This window comes from Bufo bufo, chromosome 9, assembly GCF_905171765.1.
Source record: "Bufo bufo chromosome 9, aBufBuf1.1, whole genome shotgun sequence".
Classification (NCBI taxonomy): Eukaryota; Metazoa; Chordata; class Amphibia; order Anura; family Bufonidae; genus Bufo; species Bufo bufo.
In genome coordinates this window covers 205,988,524-206,007,008 of record NC_053397.1, presented here as the reverse complement: position 1 = coordinate 206,007,008, position 18,485 = coordinate 205,988,524, and the positions used below count along the sequence as shown (strand labels likewise).

General features: G+C 42.3%; 2 protein-coding genes across 3 annotated transcripts in view; both read right to left on the bottom strand.

Moving 5' to 3' along the window:
- The window catches only part of LOC120979859 (atrial natriuretic peptide receptor 1-like), a 44,617-nt gene extending 41,788 nt beyond the window's left edge, over positions 1–2,829 (bottom strand). The window contains exons 1-4 of the mRNA XM_040408815.1: positions 2,764–2,829; positions 2,560–2,650; positions 2,177–2,309; positions 444–588 (exon numbers count right to left, since the gene is read on the bottom strand). Coding sequence (XP_040264749.1) covers positions 444–588; positions 2,177–2,309; positions 2,560–2,650; positions 2,764–2,829 — 435 coding nt within the window. The remainder of the gene's footprint in view (positions 1–443; positions 589–2,176; positions 2,310–2,559; positions 2,651–2,763) is intronic.
- Positions 2,830–14,659: 11,830 nt separating this feature from the next.
- Positions 14,660–18,485, bottom strand: part of LPAR3 (lysophosphatidic acid receptor 3) — a 36,845-nt gene continuing 33,019 nt past the window's right edge. The window contains exons 3-4 of one of the 2 annotated variants that reach the window (XR_005774263.1): positions 15,315–17,384; positions 14,660–15,250 (exon numbers count right to left, since the gene is read on the bottom strand). Coding sequence is in view for 1 of the 2 variants with exons in the window: in XM_040407928.1 (XP_040263862.1) it covers positions 17,062–17,384 (323 nt within the window). In the remaining variant the exon portion in view is untranslated. Of the gene's footprint in view, positions 17,385–18,485 lie in introns of both variants that reach the window. The other variant, XM_040407928.1, reaches the window with a different exon arrangement.

The following is an 18,485-nucleotide window of genomic DNA, read 5'->3' as shown; positions in this document are numbered from 1 at the left end:
ATAAACAGTAAAACCCCCAATCTATCTCTAAACCCAAACAGATGAGTCAGAGACGTTCTAGAAAGCTTTCTGTTACAGGGATATTCTGGCCTCGTAAAACAGCCCTCAGAATAAGCTGTGAGCAGTAACATACTGACCCTTTAAATTCTTGAACCCCTTAGTTACACGGTCACCAGTACATTACCATTGTAGCCAGTGACAATGTGATGGGGAGACATGAGGGACTTGGCACTAATGGACGTACGGGCAGAAGTGATAGAGAGATAGACAGATATGAGATAGATAGATAGATATGAGCGAGAGATAAATATGAGAGAGATAGATAGATAGATAGATAGATAGATAGATAGATAGATAGATAGATATGAGCGAGAGATAAATATGAGAGAGATAGATAGATAGATAGATAGTCGGACTATATAGACATTACCAGAATTACTAACCATAAAGGCCAGCGGGCAGGAGTGGATATTTGCATGGTAGATGCAGCAGTTTTCGGCAGTGGCGTACCTCCAGTCCTCTGGACATTCAACTTCCTCACAAAACCTTTTAGCTTCACTGGCATTACTAAAAAATATATACATACTGCTGTATATGTACCATAATATAATGTGTAGTACACTGCAGAATGCTGAACTACATGGTTAAGGTAAGTAAAGAAACTTACCATAGATGCACACCACCCCACTGCTATGGGGGGCATTAGTGAGAGGGGGTCCAGAACTGTACTCCTTCCGCACAGTCATAAAGTCAAATGATACAATTTGGTTACCAGCAGCCACCACCAGGGGGAGCTCACTGCATACCGAGGTATATTGGGTACCAGATGCATATATCAAGGTGCAGTGATTCCACCTGGGGGATCTGAGGATCTGAGTGAAGATATGTAATCCTGCGATGCGATCCATAAAATGGGGCGCTAACTGCAGATACATTTTCATGGTTAGCATTGAACTCAGCAGGAGCTGTATAAATCCTTATGTCATGTGCTCCTCCTAGCGGCAGCTGCAGGGAAACGCTATGACTGTGACTTCGGAAAGAAAGGCGAATATCTCGCCCTTTGCGCCCAACAGTAATGATACATGTCCCGTCCACACACACATACAGTACAGACCAAAAGTTTGGACACACCTTCTTATTCAAAGAGTTTTCTTTATTTGAATCACTATGAAGGCATCAAAACTATGAATTAACACATGTGGAATTATATACATAACAAACAAGTGTGAAACAACTGAAAATATGTCATATTCTAGGTTCTTCAAAGTAGCCACCTTTTGCTTTGATTACTGCTTTGCACACTCTTGGCATTCTCTTGATGAGCTTCAAAAGGTAGTCCCCTGAAATGGTCTTCAAACAGTCTTGAAGGAGTTCCCAAAGATGCTTAGCACTTGTTGGCCCTTTTGCCTTCACTCTGCGGTCCAGCTCACCCTAAACCATCTCGATTGGGTTCAGGTCCAGTGACTGTGGAGGCCAGGTCATCTGGCGCAGCACCCCATCACTCTCCTTCATGGTCAAATAGCCCTTACTTTGAAAGTTTTCCCAATTTTTCGGCTGACTGACTGACCTTCATTAAAGTAATGATAGCCACTCGTTTTTCTTTACTTAGCTGCTTTTTTCTTGCCATAATACAAATTCTAACAGTCTATCCAGTAGGACTATCAGCTGTGTATCCACCTGACTTCTCCTCAACGCAACTGATGGTCCCAACCCCATTTATAAGGCAAGAAATCCCACTTATTAAACCTGACAGGGCACACCTGTGAAGTGAAAACCATTTCAGGGGACTGCCTCTTGAAGCTCATCAAGAGAATGCCAAGAGTGTGCAACGCAGTAATCAAAGCAAAAGGTGGCTACTTTGAAGAACCTAGAATATGACATATTTTCAGTTGTTTCACACTTGTTTGTTATGTATATAATTCCACATGTGTTAATTCATAGTTTTGATGCCTTCAGTGTGAATCTACAATTTTCATAGTCATGAAAATAAAGAAAACTCTTTGAATGAGAAGGTGTGTCCAAACTTTTGGTCTGTACTGTATATATGCAGTCTATATTGGTTATGATAGTTATGGTCGGGGATGTCCTAGATATTAACCCTTTACAGTAGTACCTTTAATAAATGTCTACAAGATTCATAAAAATGATTGTATTGTGATTAATTTACAGAACTCACCTGAATTTAAGAATATTTTGTGCTATGGCCTTCTGGTAAAAACTGTCAGGTGCAGATACTGAGTAGGTAACATTAAACTCCTGCCCGGTAATGACCTTCTCAGGAGGCTTCTTAACCCAGGCCATCTCCAACCCTACAAGACAAGAAGATGAAGTAAATGACCGATGAGGCTCTCAACATTGCTCTTATTGTCTACCTGCCCTATCAGTAGGTTTAAAATGCTACAAGTATTAGTATTATTCTCTTCAGCTCTCAGTCTGAAGGACCATGTGTCAAGGGAAGGGTCACCGATTTATTTTAGTGCGCCATCTAATACCACACTTCTTCTGTAGTGGCCGCTGTCGTCTTGGCGTCTTCATCACATAGACGTTTCATATACCTACCCATACAGTCAATCATATTCTGTTCATTGGGTTGATCATTTGGCCAGCAGTCGAATTCCGTATTATCCAGGTCATGCCAGGCAGACGTGATCTGTGAGAAGAATTAGGACTATCAATGCATTTTCTACAACATCTAAGTTCCTACAGTTCCATAATTAACCAGTGTCTATTCACCCCTCTCAACATTTATTAACGGTGTTGTACAGCGACGCATTTTGAGCTAGAACTGGGTTCTTCGTCGTGCTGGAACACAATGATCGATGTGTTCATGCCTGATGAAGAGGTTGGTCCAAGGTCCTCTGAGTCTGGACTCAACCCAACAGATCATTAGATATGTTTTGCATGTTTTAGGCTGGATTACCTCTTTAAATCAATGGTATGCATATTGTCAACCCTTTTGACCGATATGGTTTGTGGAGTGGTAGGCCTTACCGAAGCTGCTCAGTAATATGAAACACTAAAAGGAAGAACTGGTCCAAGGTCACATTGTCCTCCTCTCCATAAAAAGCATTTATGATATTGTAATTTGAACCACCACTAAAGATCATGGGAGGTTTGATTTTATTTTGGGCCTTCACCTTCATGAATGGATCTCAAAACAGAACTATGTACAGGTCCCTCACCATAATAATGTACTTGGTGCTTCAAATCTCCAACAAAGTATTTTACAATTTGGTTCTTTTACCATAAGTGGTAAAATTATATCAACTCAAAGAGAATGAACTTGAAATGAAAACAAAATCTATGCCATTGTCTACATTGTGTCTAAGGATGCTCTTGCTTACCTTGAAGAAGAAGAATAAGAGGAATTGTGAGCCGAACAAGAAAGCCAATGGCATCTGTATCCGAGATTTAGCACCCAATACACCAGAAGGCCAGAAAGATCTTCAAAAGACAAGAGGTATCTTAAAGTTGTGGACTGATGAGAGAGATCTTGGCTTCGAGGTGGAAGCTCAATTGTGTTCAATTCTCAAGGTAGGATATTCTCCAAACGTTAAGTTTCGTCTTCTTAACCCAGTAAATCCAAGATCCAAGTGAATCTCATACAGGTGTTGCAGGTCAAGTTCTTGAAGAAATGAAGCCTTCAGTTCAGTTAAGGGACCTTATGACAGGAGGTGCCAAGAATGATGCCAGGAGCATAATCTCCAAACCTCAAAAGGCAAAACAAGTCATCCTTCCTCAATGAACACAATCCAGTCCAAGATGTAATGTAGACTGAAGTCGTGTTTCTTCTTATAGCAAAGTCCTTGAGATGGGATGAATATTGAGATGAATACAGTAAGATCTGTCCACCAGGGTCATAATCCACAAATAACACAAACACGTTGTTCAACCTGTTATAATGACTTGCATCTGAGACTTAAAGGAGGATCAGCAATCCCAGTGGACACCAGATCCATGAAAATCATACCCAGTGGTACCTCCTGTAGCTGTCCAGTTTTTAGTTTGAAGGTTTGTAGATAATACCACAGAGTGTTCCATCTAAACATCCCAAACTCGTCTATTTCACATCATCATCGTCATCATTTTGGTGAGAGACGAGTGAATTTTTAGAATATTCTGTTCTCCGTTCATTCTCTAATAATGGGTCCTATCATCTTCAGCACAATGTAGCATATTGAACCCAGCGCAGTTTCTGGTAGGGCTTTCACAGAGTTTTATTATTGTAATTGGTTGCTGCTTTTACCAGAAAAAAAAAATGACTTTGTTCGAATATGCAAATGAGCTGTTCAGTGCACCGAGGGCAGGCAATAGTCCTTCAGTGCACTGCAGCTCTACCCTTGTATACAGAAATCCTCTACTTCCCTTGTTTGATTGACAGGGGCCAGGCATCTGAATTCTGCTCTTACCTTGTAATTTTACTCCACAAATTTGGCGCAGTTGAGGTAAGTAAGGGTGGAATTTATCATTTGTGGTGTTTTTTTTGTGTTAGGTTTAAGTCTGTCTTTGGTTTGTGCAGAGGGGGGGGGGGTGCCTAATTTCTGAAAAGGCGCAGAGTCATAGTGAATCTGGCACAAGTGTCATGTGGTTTATGCTCTGTCAGGGGGTTGCCAAGCGTGGAGATGCAACATTTTGAAAAGTCTCACATCATAAATGAGACATAAAAGTGTTCTAATCTGTAATCCTGACCAGCTTTTGAAAGTGGCGAAGCTCATTAAATGTCAAACGTGACATTTTTACGTTGCAAAACTGGGGTAGCCAATTCGATAAATGTCCCCAAGTTCTATTCTCCTGGTCAGGCAGCATGTGCCGAAATTGTGGTGCATGGTGTAGGTCCGAGATTTCAGGGCCAGGCAAGAGCAGATTTCAGGGAGAATAGACCTTTTGTGTACAGCGGCAGAGCTATGGTGCCGCCCACAGTGCACCGAACAGCCCATTTGCATATTTGAACATTGAAGTCATTTTGACAGACTCCCTTTAATGTCCATTTTCCATTAGGACAGGGATGCCCAACCTGCGGCCCTCCAGCTGTTGTAAAACTGCAACTCCCACCATGCCCTGCTGCAGGCTGATAACTGTAGGCTGTCTGGACATGCTGGGAGTTGTAGTTTGGCAACAGCTGGAGGGCTGCAGGTTGGCCATGTGTATTAAAGCCAGGAGTGGATCCAAAAGGCGACTGTATAAAAGGCGTATGCTTCTCTTCTCCTTATTGCTTCTTAGAGGGGTTGTCCAATGAAAAGTTCTCTACATTTTTCAAACCAGCACCTGGCTCTGAATACTTTTGTAATTGCCCGTAATGAAAAACGTATACTATAATAAAATGTAACTGTATAGCGCCACCGTGTGTGTGTTTTTTGTTTTTTTCTCCGTCCAGCTTGCTGAGGTGGACACACATGCTCAGTTCCATCCTTCAACTGCCACTAGTTAAAACAGAAAGGATGCATCCCCTGAAAAAGTGCACGCCCGGGGAGCTGCCAACTTGAAATAAATCTAGCAGAGCTATTGCAGCAATGAATGGGCAGATCTCTGGGTCCATGTGAGGTACCGGACTGGTTCTAAGTTTGTAAGGGTCCATTCAGACGAATGTAAGTGCGCCGTGCCTGACCGCAAATTGTGGTCTGCAATGCATGGGCACCAGCTGTGTGCACTCCGTTTGCAGATGTGAACCCATCTTCCGCAAGATACGGAAACTGATAGGATATGTCCTATCTTTTGCAGAACAGTGGCATGGATCAGAAGCGGTCAGAAGTGCTTCCGTGGGCTTTCGGGTCCGTGCCACCGCATTGCAAAAGATAGCACTTGTGGATCGCTGACCCATTCAAGTCAATGGGTCCGCATCTGCAAATGGAGTGCCCATGCATTGCGGACAGCAATTTGCGGTCCGCAGCACGGGCACGGAGCACTTACATTCGTCTGAATGGACCATCAGAAAGAGTTTGACATGTACTATATGATGTTTGATTTTCTTTTTTTACATGAATCATTTAGTATTGTAAAACTATGGGAATCCCTTTAGTTTCTCTTGTATATATTATGGTTGAAAATCTCGCAGCTGGGTTTTAACAGCAGAGTCTCCTCATGAGAGTAGCGTTGAACACACAAGGCTTTTCCCTTGGTGAAGGGTCTGATCTTAGCGTCTAATGATGGTAATCTCCATCTGGTCCAAGAGAGTGGTTTAGTGCTAATCCTTTCACCCATTATCCTTAAGGAGCAATTAATAGGCTGCTGGAGTCATGGGCCATGTCTACGGGCTGTGCCTGGTATTGCAGCTGAGCCACACAGACCTAGAATGGGGATGAGCTGCAATACCAGGCACAGCCCTCGGGCACGAGGGGCACTTTTTGCTGAGAAAAAGGAGAACTCTTTTCTCTAATGCTTTAAAGGGTTATTCCTATCTGGGACATTTATGGCATCTATCTAATATCTATCTATCTCATATCTATCTATCTAATATATATCATTTATGCTGTGTGTCCATTAGTGTGAAGTCCCTCATCTCTTCCCATCACATTGTCACTGGCTATAATGGCAATGTACTGGTGACCGTGTAACTATCAGTGTAAGGGTTATCTATCTATCTATCTATCTATCTCTCATATCTATCTATTTAATATCTATCTATCTATCTAATATCTATCTATCTATTATCTATCTATCTATTATCTATCTATCTATCTATCTATCTATCTATCTATTATCTATCTATCTATCTATCTATCTATTATCTATCTATCTATCTATCTATCTATCTATCTATCTATCTATCTATCTATCTATTATCTATCTAATATCTGTCTATTTAATATCTATCTATCTATCTATCTATCTATCTATCTATCTATTATCTATCTAATATCTGTCTATTTAATATCTATCTATCTATCTATCTATCTATCTTGAAAAGATGAGAAGGCAGCACACTGTGTGAACAAGGGGTGCACGTCCGGCAAATGTGGATCAGCACCTAGGTCCAATAAGCTAGAAGTAAAAAATAGCCAGCAGCACTCCAGGAAATCAAAGGCAAACGGTAGTTTATTAGACCCAAAGTCAAGCGACGTTTCGACAGCTTATTGCTGTCTTTGTCAAGCATAGTGCACATGTGACACAAACATGGTTTAAATAGGGATGTCAATCTACAATCAATTAACATCAATCAAATACATTATAGTATAAATATACATCTTATAATCTGAAAGTGATAGCAAACTATACATGTATTGAGGCGCCAATATCCGGCAAACATAGTGCATAAAAGATAATAGAGCATAAATAAGTATATCCTGTTTACTGTGAAAGAAAACTTAATTGGTGCAGGTGATCGTGCTAATGAAGTGAATTAAAAAACTCACTGTCCGGTGGGGAACTGTATGTTGCATGGATCGTGTGCGGTGGCGTCCCGGTTCTCACACTGCACATGCGCGGGAACGGTAAGTCTCGCGATAGCCGCGATGGCCCAAGATTGAAAAAATAACCTATACCAAAATGGCCATAGCGGCCTCACATGTAATGTGCTCATGTCCGGTAAGTGCTCGGTTCCGCCCAGCTCTCACTACAATAGCGTAGTCATGGAAACAGATAACAACAAAGTAATACAAGTAATCGCTAACAGCAGATCATACGATCAGAAAGGAGCATCGGCGATGCTGACCACCGGTCCATAGGACGGAGTCCATGAGGCCACTGGGCACAGCGCTGAGCTCCATTGCGATCGCAATTAGAATGCAAAAGATTGGCGAGATGGTGCATCACCCAATAGTGACGGATCAAATCAAGAGCCATCAGTATAGGAGGGAGAGATGAAAATCACCGGGAGGTATCCACGGAATATCATCAATCCCTCATCAAGGGGCGCCACCATCTCGCACATTCATGAGAATGTCAAAAAGAAAAAAAGATAATGCAAATCCAAAAAATATAAATATATAGAAGCTGGATGGACCTCCGATGCACAATGGACAACAACACGAATAGACGATATATCAAGCACAAAGTATATTATATATAACAAAAATAAACGGAACAGGAATGACCCATTGCAATCACGATATATGACGTGCCATACAGCGCCCCAATCACGGCAGTGAAACTGAAGGCGAACCTAAAAACAAAAAAGAATATTTTAGTATAATTTTCATGCAAAATTACATTTGATTAAACATACGAGTATGTATGTGTATGTACATGTGCTTTGAACCCACAGCAAGAAATCGGGTTATGGCAATCACAGAAAAGAGACACTGATTGTGAACAGTAAAAAATAAACTGGTCACACCTTAAAGTCCACGTTAAGCCCATTGGGTCTCAATGTTTTCAACGTGTAAATCCAATATAGTTCTCGTTTTTTAAGGAGAGCTTGTCGGTCTCCCCCCCGTCTCCCTAATTCAATTTGCTCCAAAATTCGGAATCTCAAATCGTTCTGTGTGTGTCCCGCTTCCTTAAAATGTTTAGACACGGGTAGATCTAATTTTTCCTTCCTGATAGAGTAACGGTGTTGGTTCAACCGTGTTTTTACATCCCACGTGGTCTCACCAACATACCACTTCCCACACGGGCAGGTAAGCTGGTAGACCACGTAGGATGAATCACAGGTCAGAAATTGTGTGATTTTCATCATCCCATTCGATGCCGGATTGAAGAATGTATCTCCTTTGATCATTAGTTTACAATTTATGCAATGGTAACAGGGGTAGCAACCAGTGCGAGTGGAGCCACACATTGTTCTCACACTCGCCCTGTTGCTACCCACGTCTGCCCTCACCAATCTGTCACTCAAATTCCTCCCTCTCCGATAGGAGAACAAAGGGGGAGTTTGGAATTCAGCGACAAGGGGGAAACTATTCCCAATCAACTTCCAGTGTCTCCGAATGACGCCCGCAATTTGTGAGCTGTCAGTCGAAAAGCTGGAAATGAAAGGGATACGTGTATTTGAGGGATCACTCTGGGGCTTGGTGATGGTAGATTGAGTCTCAACTTTCTTGATACTATCCCTAATTAATTTCTTAGGGTATCCACGTGTGGCAAATTTATTGCCCATTTCCTCAAATTTAGTATGACCGCGATGGGGTCCAACGTGGCGCCCACTTATGCAAACATCTATATGGCCCACCTTGAGGAGTCATTCATCTATGGCAGCCACCACTTCAGACATGTTCTGGGGTGGTGGCGCTATATTGATGATATCTTCTTGGTGTGGACGGGCGACACGTTGGACCTCCTCGCGTTCCACGCATTTCTCAATCAGGTTGATCCCACTGTGAAATTTACCATGGTCCAGTCTAATGACAAACTGCAGTTCCTTGACACGGAGGTCCGGATCATGGGACGAGGTTTGAGCACAGATTTATTTGTGAAACCTACTGACAGAAATACTCTGCTACGTTACGATAGCCATCATCCTCATCCCATGGTCCGGTCTCTACCATCTAGCCAGCTCCTACGGGTACAACGGATAGTGAAGGATAACCAAGTGAGACATACTAGATTTGCCACACGTGGATACCCTAAGAAATTAATTAGGGATAGTATCAAGAAAGTTGAGACTCAATCTACCATCACCAAGCCCCAGAGTGATCCCTCAAATACACGTATCCCTTTCATTTCCAGCTTTTCGACTGACAGCTCACAAATTGCGGGCGTCATTCGGAGACACTGGAAGTTGATTGGGAATAGTTTCCCCCTTGTCGCTGAATTCCAAACTCCCCCTTTGTTCTCCTATCGGAGAGGGAGGAATTTGAGTGACAGATTGGTGAGGGCAGACGTGGGTAGCAACAGGGCGAGTGTGAGAACAATGTGTGGCTCCACTCGCACTGGTTGCTACCCCTGTTACCATTGCATAAATTGTAAACTAATGATCAAAGGAGATACATTCTTCAATCCGGCATCAAATGGGATGATGAAAATCACACAATTTCTGACCTGTGATTCATCCTACGTGGTCTACCAGCTTACCTGCCCGTGTGGGAAGTGGTATGTTGGTGAGACCACGTGGGATGTAAAAACACGGTTGAACCAACACCGTTACTCTATCAGGAAGGAAAAATTAGATCTACCCATGTCTAAACATTTTAAGGAAGCGGGACACACACAGAACGATTTGAGATTCCGAATTTTGGAGCAAATTGAATTAGGGAGATGGGGGGAGACCGACAAGCTCTCCTTAAAAAACGAGAACTATATTGGATTTACACATTGAAAACATTGAGACCCAATGGGCTTAACGTGGACTTTAAGGTGTGACCAGTTTATTTTTTACTGTTCACAATCAGTGTCTCTTTTCTGTGATTGCCATAACCCGATTTCTTGCTGTGGGTTCAAAGCACATGTACATACACATACATACTCGTATGTTTAATCAAATGTAATTTTGCATGAGAATTATACTAAAATATTCTTTTTTGTTTTTAGGTTCGCCTTCAGTTTCACTGCCGTGATTGGGGCGCTGTATGGCACGTCATATATCGTGATTGCAATGGGTCATTCCTGTTCCGTTTATTTTTGTTATATATAATATACTTTGTGCTTGATATATCGTCTATTCGTGTTGTTGTCCATTGTGCATCGGAGGTCCATCCAGCTTCTATATATTTATATTTTTTGGATTTGCATTATCTTTTTTTCTTTTTGACATTCTCATGAATGTGTGAGATGGTGGCGCCCCTTGATGAGGGATTGATGATATTCCGTGGATACCTCCCGGTGATTTTCATCTCTCCCTCCTATACTGATGGCTCTTGTTTTGATCCGTCACTATTGGGTGATGCACCATCTCGCCAATTTTTTGCATTCTAATTGCGATCGCAATGGAGCTCGGCGCTGTGCCCAGCGGCCTCATGGACTCCGTCCTATGGACCGGTGGTCAGCATCGCCGATGCTCCTTTCTGATCGTATGATCTGCTGTTAGCGTTTACTTGTATTACTTTGTTGTTATCTGTTTCCATGACTACGCTATTGTAGTGAGAGCTGGGCGGAACCGAGCACTTACCGGACATGCGCACATTACATGTGAGGCCGCTATGGCCATTTTGGTATAGGTTATTTTTTCAATCTTGGGCCATCGCGGCTATCGCGAGACTTACCGTTCCCGCGCATGCGCAGTGTGAGAACCGGGACGCCACCGCACACGATCCATGCAACATACAGTTCCCCACCGGACAGTGAGTTTTTGAATTTACTTCATTAGCACGATCACCTGCACCAATTAAGTTTTCTTTCACAGTAAACAGGATATACTTATTTATGCTCTATTATCTTTTATGCACTATGTTTGCCGGATATTGGCGCCTCAATACATGTATAGTTTGCTATCACTTTCAGATTATAAGATGTATATTTATACTATAATGTATTTGATTGATGTTAATTGATTGTAGATTGACATCCCTATTTAAACCATGTTTGTGTCACATGTGCACTATGCTTGACAAAGACAGCAACAAGCTGTCGAAACGTCGCTTGACTTTGGGTCTAATAAACTACCGTTTGCCTTTGATTTCCTGGAGTGCTGCTGGCTATTTTTTACATCTATCTATCTATCTATCTATCCTGTCAGTATGTGCCCAGAGGTGGTCAGGATTCCATATAAATGCGTATTTAGGGAATAACCCATTAAAGGGAATCTGTCACCTGGTTTGACCATATTAAGCTCTCACCATTGCCATGTTTAATAAAATACCTTATTTCCTGCAGTGGTTTTCTTTCTTCTCTTCATGGTTTCATTTTGTTAAAAAAAGAGATTTTTGTATTATGCAAATGAACCCCGAAGGTGCCCAGAGGGGCGTTATTCATCACCCTTTGAGCCCAGTAACGCCCCCCCCTCCTGCATTGCCTAGCCCGCCTTAATTTAGAGCCCAAGCACGCCTCCTCGTTATGAACTATCGTCCCACAGCCTAGTTTAACGGCGCCGCCCTCTCTGCTACGTCAATTAATTCATTCAAGCTACGCACCTGGAATCTTCATTTCGTCCGCCAGATATCTCGCGCAGGCGCAGTACCGCCTACTGCCTGCGCCTGTACAATCCAATAGCTCCTGAGGGCAATAGCCTCAAAAGTGTCACTGGGCATGCGCCGAGCCCAGTGACGTCTTCTTATCGCTGTTGACCTCAGGAGCTATTGGATCGCATAGGCGCAGGCAGTAGGCGGTACTGCGCCTGCGTGAGATATCCGGCGGACGAAATGAAGATTCCAGGTGCGTAGCTTGAATGAATTAGTTGATGTAGCGGAGAGGGCGGCGCCGTTAAACTAGGCTGTGGAATGATAGTTCGTAACAAGGAGGCGTGCTTGGGCTCTAAATTAAGGCGGGCTAGGCAATGCAGGAGGGGGGGGCGTTACTGGGCTCAAAGGGTGATGAATAACGCCCCTCTGGGCACTTTTGGGGTTCATTTGCATAATACAAAAATCACTTTTTTTAACAAAATGAAACCATGAAGAGAAGAAAGAAAACCTCCGCAGGAAATAAGGTATTTTATTAAACATGGCAATGGTGAGAGCTTAATATGGTCAAACCAGGTGACAGATTCCCTTTAATGGGAGTGATATGAATCTGTATGCAGAAGGCTCCCTCCAGTGGTGACTGCCGGCTGCTGCTATGCCAATGTCATGGCATAAGCACAGATCCCCTTTTTTCACCATAGTGCCCTATGCCCTGCCTCTTTGAAAGGTATGCCACTGGCTTTCTGTTTTATCCTTTCCAATATTATATGGATAAAGTGATGGCTAAGATACGTTTTTGGATATGTGTATGATTTTATCCCCAGATATTCGGGGAGTATACGAGACCTGCCGAGCCGTGCGTGGGCAACACAGATCCATGGCCCTTCAGGGCTGAGACGGGACAGGTGAGATCCTATTCTTCTTGTCTTCTGCTTTGTCCCTACATGTTCTTCGTGTGATGAGTCACTCTCCGCCTCACCGAGATCTTTGCCCTATTTCGGGATTTGACACCTTATCACACATCGTCTACTTAAGCAGGTTTTATTTCTTACATGCAGGATGGATGTGGAGGAAATACCCAGATTATTACTGTAAATCACCGTCTGTAATGATACTACTGAGAATAAAAAGACTGTAGGGAAAAGACGATGGTGATCCCAGCAGCTGCTTACTCAGAGGCCGGCCTTTGGGGATTTTAATATGCACGTAATGAAAACTAGTTTGTTAGGACATACGGTATGTTAGTGTTTTTTTCCTTTAATTACCACTGTTGTTTCATAGGGACATCATTGGGGAAGGGAAGGGGGGGTGTTCTATGAGAAATCCATAGTCACCTGCTACCCACCTCTCCGTTCCAGCTCCCTTCGTCCATTCATTTGTGTTCCGGTCCATGTCTGTAAACTTCCGGATGGGTGTGGTCACGTGCGTCGCTGCAGCCGCTGACTGGCCTCAGAAGTGTTGTGTCCACAAGCGGCACATGACCCAGCAGTGATGTCACCGCTGAGGCCAGTCATCACCTGCAGCACGTGACCCCGTCCATTTGGAAATTTACAGACGGGGACTGTAAGACCAGAGAAGAAAGCCCATGAGGCAAGAAAGGAGCGGCAGGGAGAAGGTGAGTATGTTTTTGTTTTTTTTCATCGGATACAGATGGCTGGGATTAAATTGTAAAGAGTCACTGTACTTTCACACAATTACATTTCGTTCAATAAAGAATGGTGTAAATAGCAAATTTCTAAATCACTTCATTTAAAAAATATGCATCCACCTGAAAAAAACTGTAAAGTCATGGCCACTAGGGGTGTCACTTCCACCTAATTTGCAGTCCACTGCCTGTCGTCAGGCCAGATGCGTTCTTAGTAACAGAAACGCCAGAGAGGGGAAGTGGGGACGTTTCAGAGATCCCGAACCTGATAAAAAAAACTGCTTCTGAATTCACAGGAGCCGCCTGTCTTTATGTAAGTATGATTTCTCCTTCCTTATAGCAGTACAGTGCTGGCAGATTTCACAGAAGGGATACGTCTCCTGCTTCTGAGAGAAATGCATCAAGCTGTGCAGCTGAAACAGGGAATAATATGGCTGGAAAAGACATTAGGAAAGCCCCAAAAAGACACATTCCTTCACAGTTCTGGTTGTATAAAGAAGCACAGCCATCATGAAAACATATTTTAAAAACTCATCAAAGCTTTATAAAAAATAAAGCTCTAAAAAAAATAAAAAAAAACAGTCAACCCCTTTAAGGCCCTTTACAGGGTTAATAATAAAGGCTAATATTTATAAAGTAAAACTGTATATATACAGTTTATATATGGTTTATTGAAATAATTAATGTGACCCCCTTGAGATAGGCGGCAACAGAGGTTTCTGTCAGCTACTCATCTCCTTCATTGTAAGGAGAAGGGGCGTAGCTATGGGGTACAAAGGTAGCGGTCGCTACCAGGCCCAGGAGGGCCTAGAATCTTTGAGTTACACTTCTGGCTGGAGGGAAGGGGTTAGGTCAAGAATTTGGCATGGGGTGGTCCGTTTCAGGCAGCACGAAGGTTATGTTCTCCCCTGCCCCTGGCCACAAAGCACTGAGGGAAGGGGGGCCCAAGCTGAACTCTTGCACCAGGGCCCAGGAGCCTTTAGCTACGCCCCTGGTAATAAGCATTTTTGAAAACGACGAACCAGACTGAGGCTTCCAATAAATAAAGACAGTAAAAACTAAAAGATTCTTTATTAACAACAGCAAAACGTCCTGATCTGACCAGCAAACCAATGGCAGAGATATACAGTGCAGCATCAACATTTGGTATGCTCTGCCAATGAAATGTGGATAAAGAAGATATCTGGTAGGCAGGTGATTTGGCGGTGATGATGAAACATCATTTTATAAAATAGGTTTTGCTATATAGCTACTTACTTTTTTTTTTATTCAGAATTTTTTTCCAATCATGACCCAGAGTTTTTTAATATAGGTTTGGAGAAGTCAGGTCCATATACTTAACACTGAGATAGATGGTAAAATTCTATCTTGTAAACAAAGACTGAAGGGCATCGGTATGGGATTGGAGAGGTGAGTAGAGCTTTTATTGTTTTGTTAATTTATTTTATTTTATATCATTTGCTGCTGTTCTTATTCCCCCCCCCCAAAGATCGCCCTCTAGTGGTGGCTGTAGACATACAACATTTTATCATTTAAAGGAGTTATCCAAAAAGAAAAGATTCACCTGTTACGACCACTACAAGCCGAGCTCCTATCTTCTACGGCTTCCGGTCTCTACTGGACCAGAAGTGTGACATGCCGTCTACATGCCTCCCAATACTACTGGCCGATCAGTGGCCTCACCTGTGCAAGAATGACACTAAGGTCACCGGTGAAGCCACTGATTGGCTGCCACCAGTAACTTGTAAATAGATGACACATCACACTTCTGATCAAGCAGGTACTGAATGAGGTGGAGATAGAAACTCGGTGCTGGACCTGAAGCCCTCTTGACAGGTGAGTGTAGTTTTCTTTTTTACTTTTTGGACCCTTCTCAGCCTCCTGACCATGGGTTATCTCTATAGCTATGCAAGGGATCTAGAACTATGTTACAAAAGAAAAGAAAAAAAGCTCTAAACCATACAAAGATAAAGAAACGAATAAGCACATCCTTTAGGTTTCCATTAAAAACCAGGGGAAAATGAAAATTAAAGATAGATATTTTTCGGTGGTCAGTACAATTATTAGCACACACGGTCGTGTTATTACATAGGGAGAAACACATGTGATAAATAGGATTAGAACCTGCCTCCAGTCACATGGCTTTAGAAGGTTTAGTTATTGTACATTAGTGTATATATACTGCCCTATAGTCTATATACAACCAGGGATAAACAGGAAGCTGAGACATTAATATTTAGCAATTCGAATTTAAAAGGAAAAATTGAATAATTCAGTTCTTTACGTTTCAAGTGCTGATTCACATCCCCGTACCATGACATGGGGGTCAAACATGTGCCTACCCCCTTTACATCTCTAGTAGACGTGTAGGGTAGTGTAACCCATGAGTTCTCCTAACGTGTTGGTGCCCATGAAGATGGGAATCCCTGTAAAAATTTACACCACCCTTGATGAAGGACCAACATGAGTTCTTGGCTACTCATGATCTCTAGATTAGCTCCATACACTGTTACTTATTGTCAATGTCCCAAACCTTTACATACTGTATGTGGGGTAAAAATTACTTCTAATCACCAAGACATTAGAAGAACGGAGAGACTCAGCAGTGAGGAGGTGCAAGGCAAAGAGCAAAATGGCCTACCATTATGGCGCTAGGTTTTGCCACCCAGGACAGAAGAAGTTGGTTATGTTACCTACTGCACGTCCTTTTTTTGATCCTTGGACCAATGTTCTACCCCACTGGAGAGGAAGTCGCACACTTGTTTTTCCACCCAGTACCAAAGGGGATACGATAAACTAGGTCTGGATCCCCTCTCTTTAATGTCCTCAAAGGTCCTCTCGTCGGTTGACCACTAATCTATCAACTCATATTGCCAATCCTTTGCTTGCTAGTCGCTACCAAGTAGCAGGACATACCACAGCACAAGTTATTCTGTCCCAAATGCTTTTTTGAACAAAATTCCAGTTGGGTCCAGTCAACTTAAAGCAAGAGATTAGAAAAATTAACATTTTGGTCAATAAGATCTTCATTAGCAAATAGGAGTCTGTGGAGGACTGTTTGACTGCTGGAAGCTGAAGAGCTCCAGCTAGAGTGGTGTGGAGTGCTGTGGTATCTCCTCCTATTTACTAGATGTGCAAGCCCTCCAAGGAACAACCATGGTTGTTGGGAGTGCAGGTGTCATCTATAATTTAGTATTTGGGACATGCTTTCTACAATAAGCTATATACAAATACAGGTACTCTACCTGAGATTAAACATATACACATACAAATAGTATCTATATCTTTAGGGGGGAGAAAATACAAAAAAAATTCTAACCTTTTCACTAACTACATTGTTTTATTTACATCCATATTGTCCTCATATATTGTTCCTTTGTGATACTTTACACTATACATAGTATATGTTCCATAACACATTATGACATAAATATAGGGGAAAAACACAAGGAATGTAATGCCACGGTGTCAGGTCTTCTCGTTATACTGTTAGGGTACTTTTTCAGGTGGTAGTTGAGTTGCAAGGTCTTCTAGGTAATAACTGGAGGTATCGTTACTTTTTGTGCTATGTACCGTTGATGGAAACCTGGAGGAACGTCGTTTTCCTGTATATCTGAAGCAGCACATCATGCTCTTGAAGGTCCTCCACATCTCATCATCCTTGTATGAGTAGATGATGGGATTCATAATAGAATTCATCAGGGCAAGGAGAAGAAACCACCGCTTGAACGGCTGTAGGCCACATGAAGTGCAGTTGAGGCCATCAAGAAGAAGAACAACCATCCCTGGTGTCCAGCATATAACAAAAGCACCTGGAGATACAAAGTGGGAAATCTCAATATCAGCAATATGAATCAAGACAGGATTTGCATATATCATCTCCTTGGAGAATGTTTATTATGATTGAACCCGTTCTTCTTTTTCTCTAATCTGTTCTACATCCTAAAGCCTAATATATTTCATTTTCTGAGAAAATTTTAATTGTGTATTATATTCAAGCCTTTTATGTTTTACTTTAAATTTTGACTTAAAGTAAAACCCGAGACAATTTTTTTTTTAAAATCAAGATACAGCTACTAAGGCCAAAAAACATACCAGGGCCATTCATCCTTCCATTCTAGTCCTTCAAGTTTCCAAGGTGCTCTGAACATTATGGATGCTTGACACAACAGCTAATAACAAAAGGATTGCATGTTACTAGGTTGTCCTGGAGGAGTTACCAAAACGACGCCCCCTTCTCTGATGTCACACACAGCTCTACAGCTATTGGCTGAAGCAGCATCTCAAAGACTTCCTGTTCTGCCCGCCCCTTGCTTGCACATAATGCCGTCCAGGGGTGGACATACCATTGGTGCAGCCTATGCAGCTGCACAGGAGCTCTTTAGGTAAAAGGTGCCCATACCACAATATAAATTGGACACCAAGCTTCCCTTGACTCTAAATTAATGATGGATTCCATTCCTTCAGATGAAGCTGGAAAGTGAAAGTTAAGGAAAAAGAATGTGATACTATATAAAAAGAAGTAGAAGAAAAAAACTAAGGACAGATATACATGCAGGCTGCAGCAGAGAGATAAAAAAAACAGTATTCAAGGTCATGGTCACACTACCATAGTGTTGGCCTTCAAAATTCCATAGGGGGCTGTAGGGCACTGTATTCTACCAAAGGGATATAGCACATTGGTTGTATTTTTTGAAAGATCCACTTACAATAAGCTGATCACAGGGTGTCCTACTTCTAGGACCATCGACGAACAGCTCTGGGGTAATATGCATTAAGTGTCCAAATTTTCTGCAGCGCCTCCGCAGGAGAAACGAAGCATTGCACAGTTCCCTTTGAAAAGAATGGCTCCTGTCTATACACTGCGTGCAGAATTATTAGGCAAATGAGTATTTTGACCACATCATCCTCTT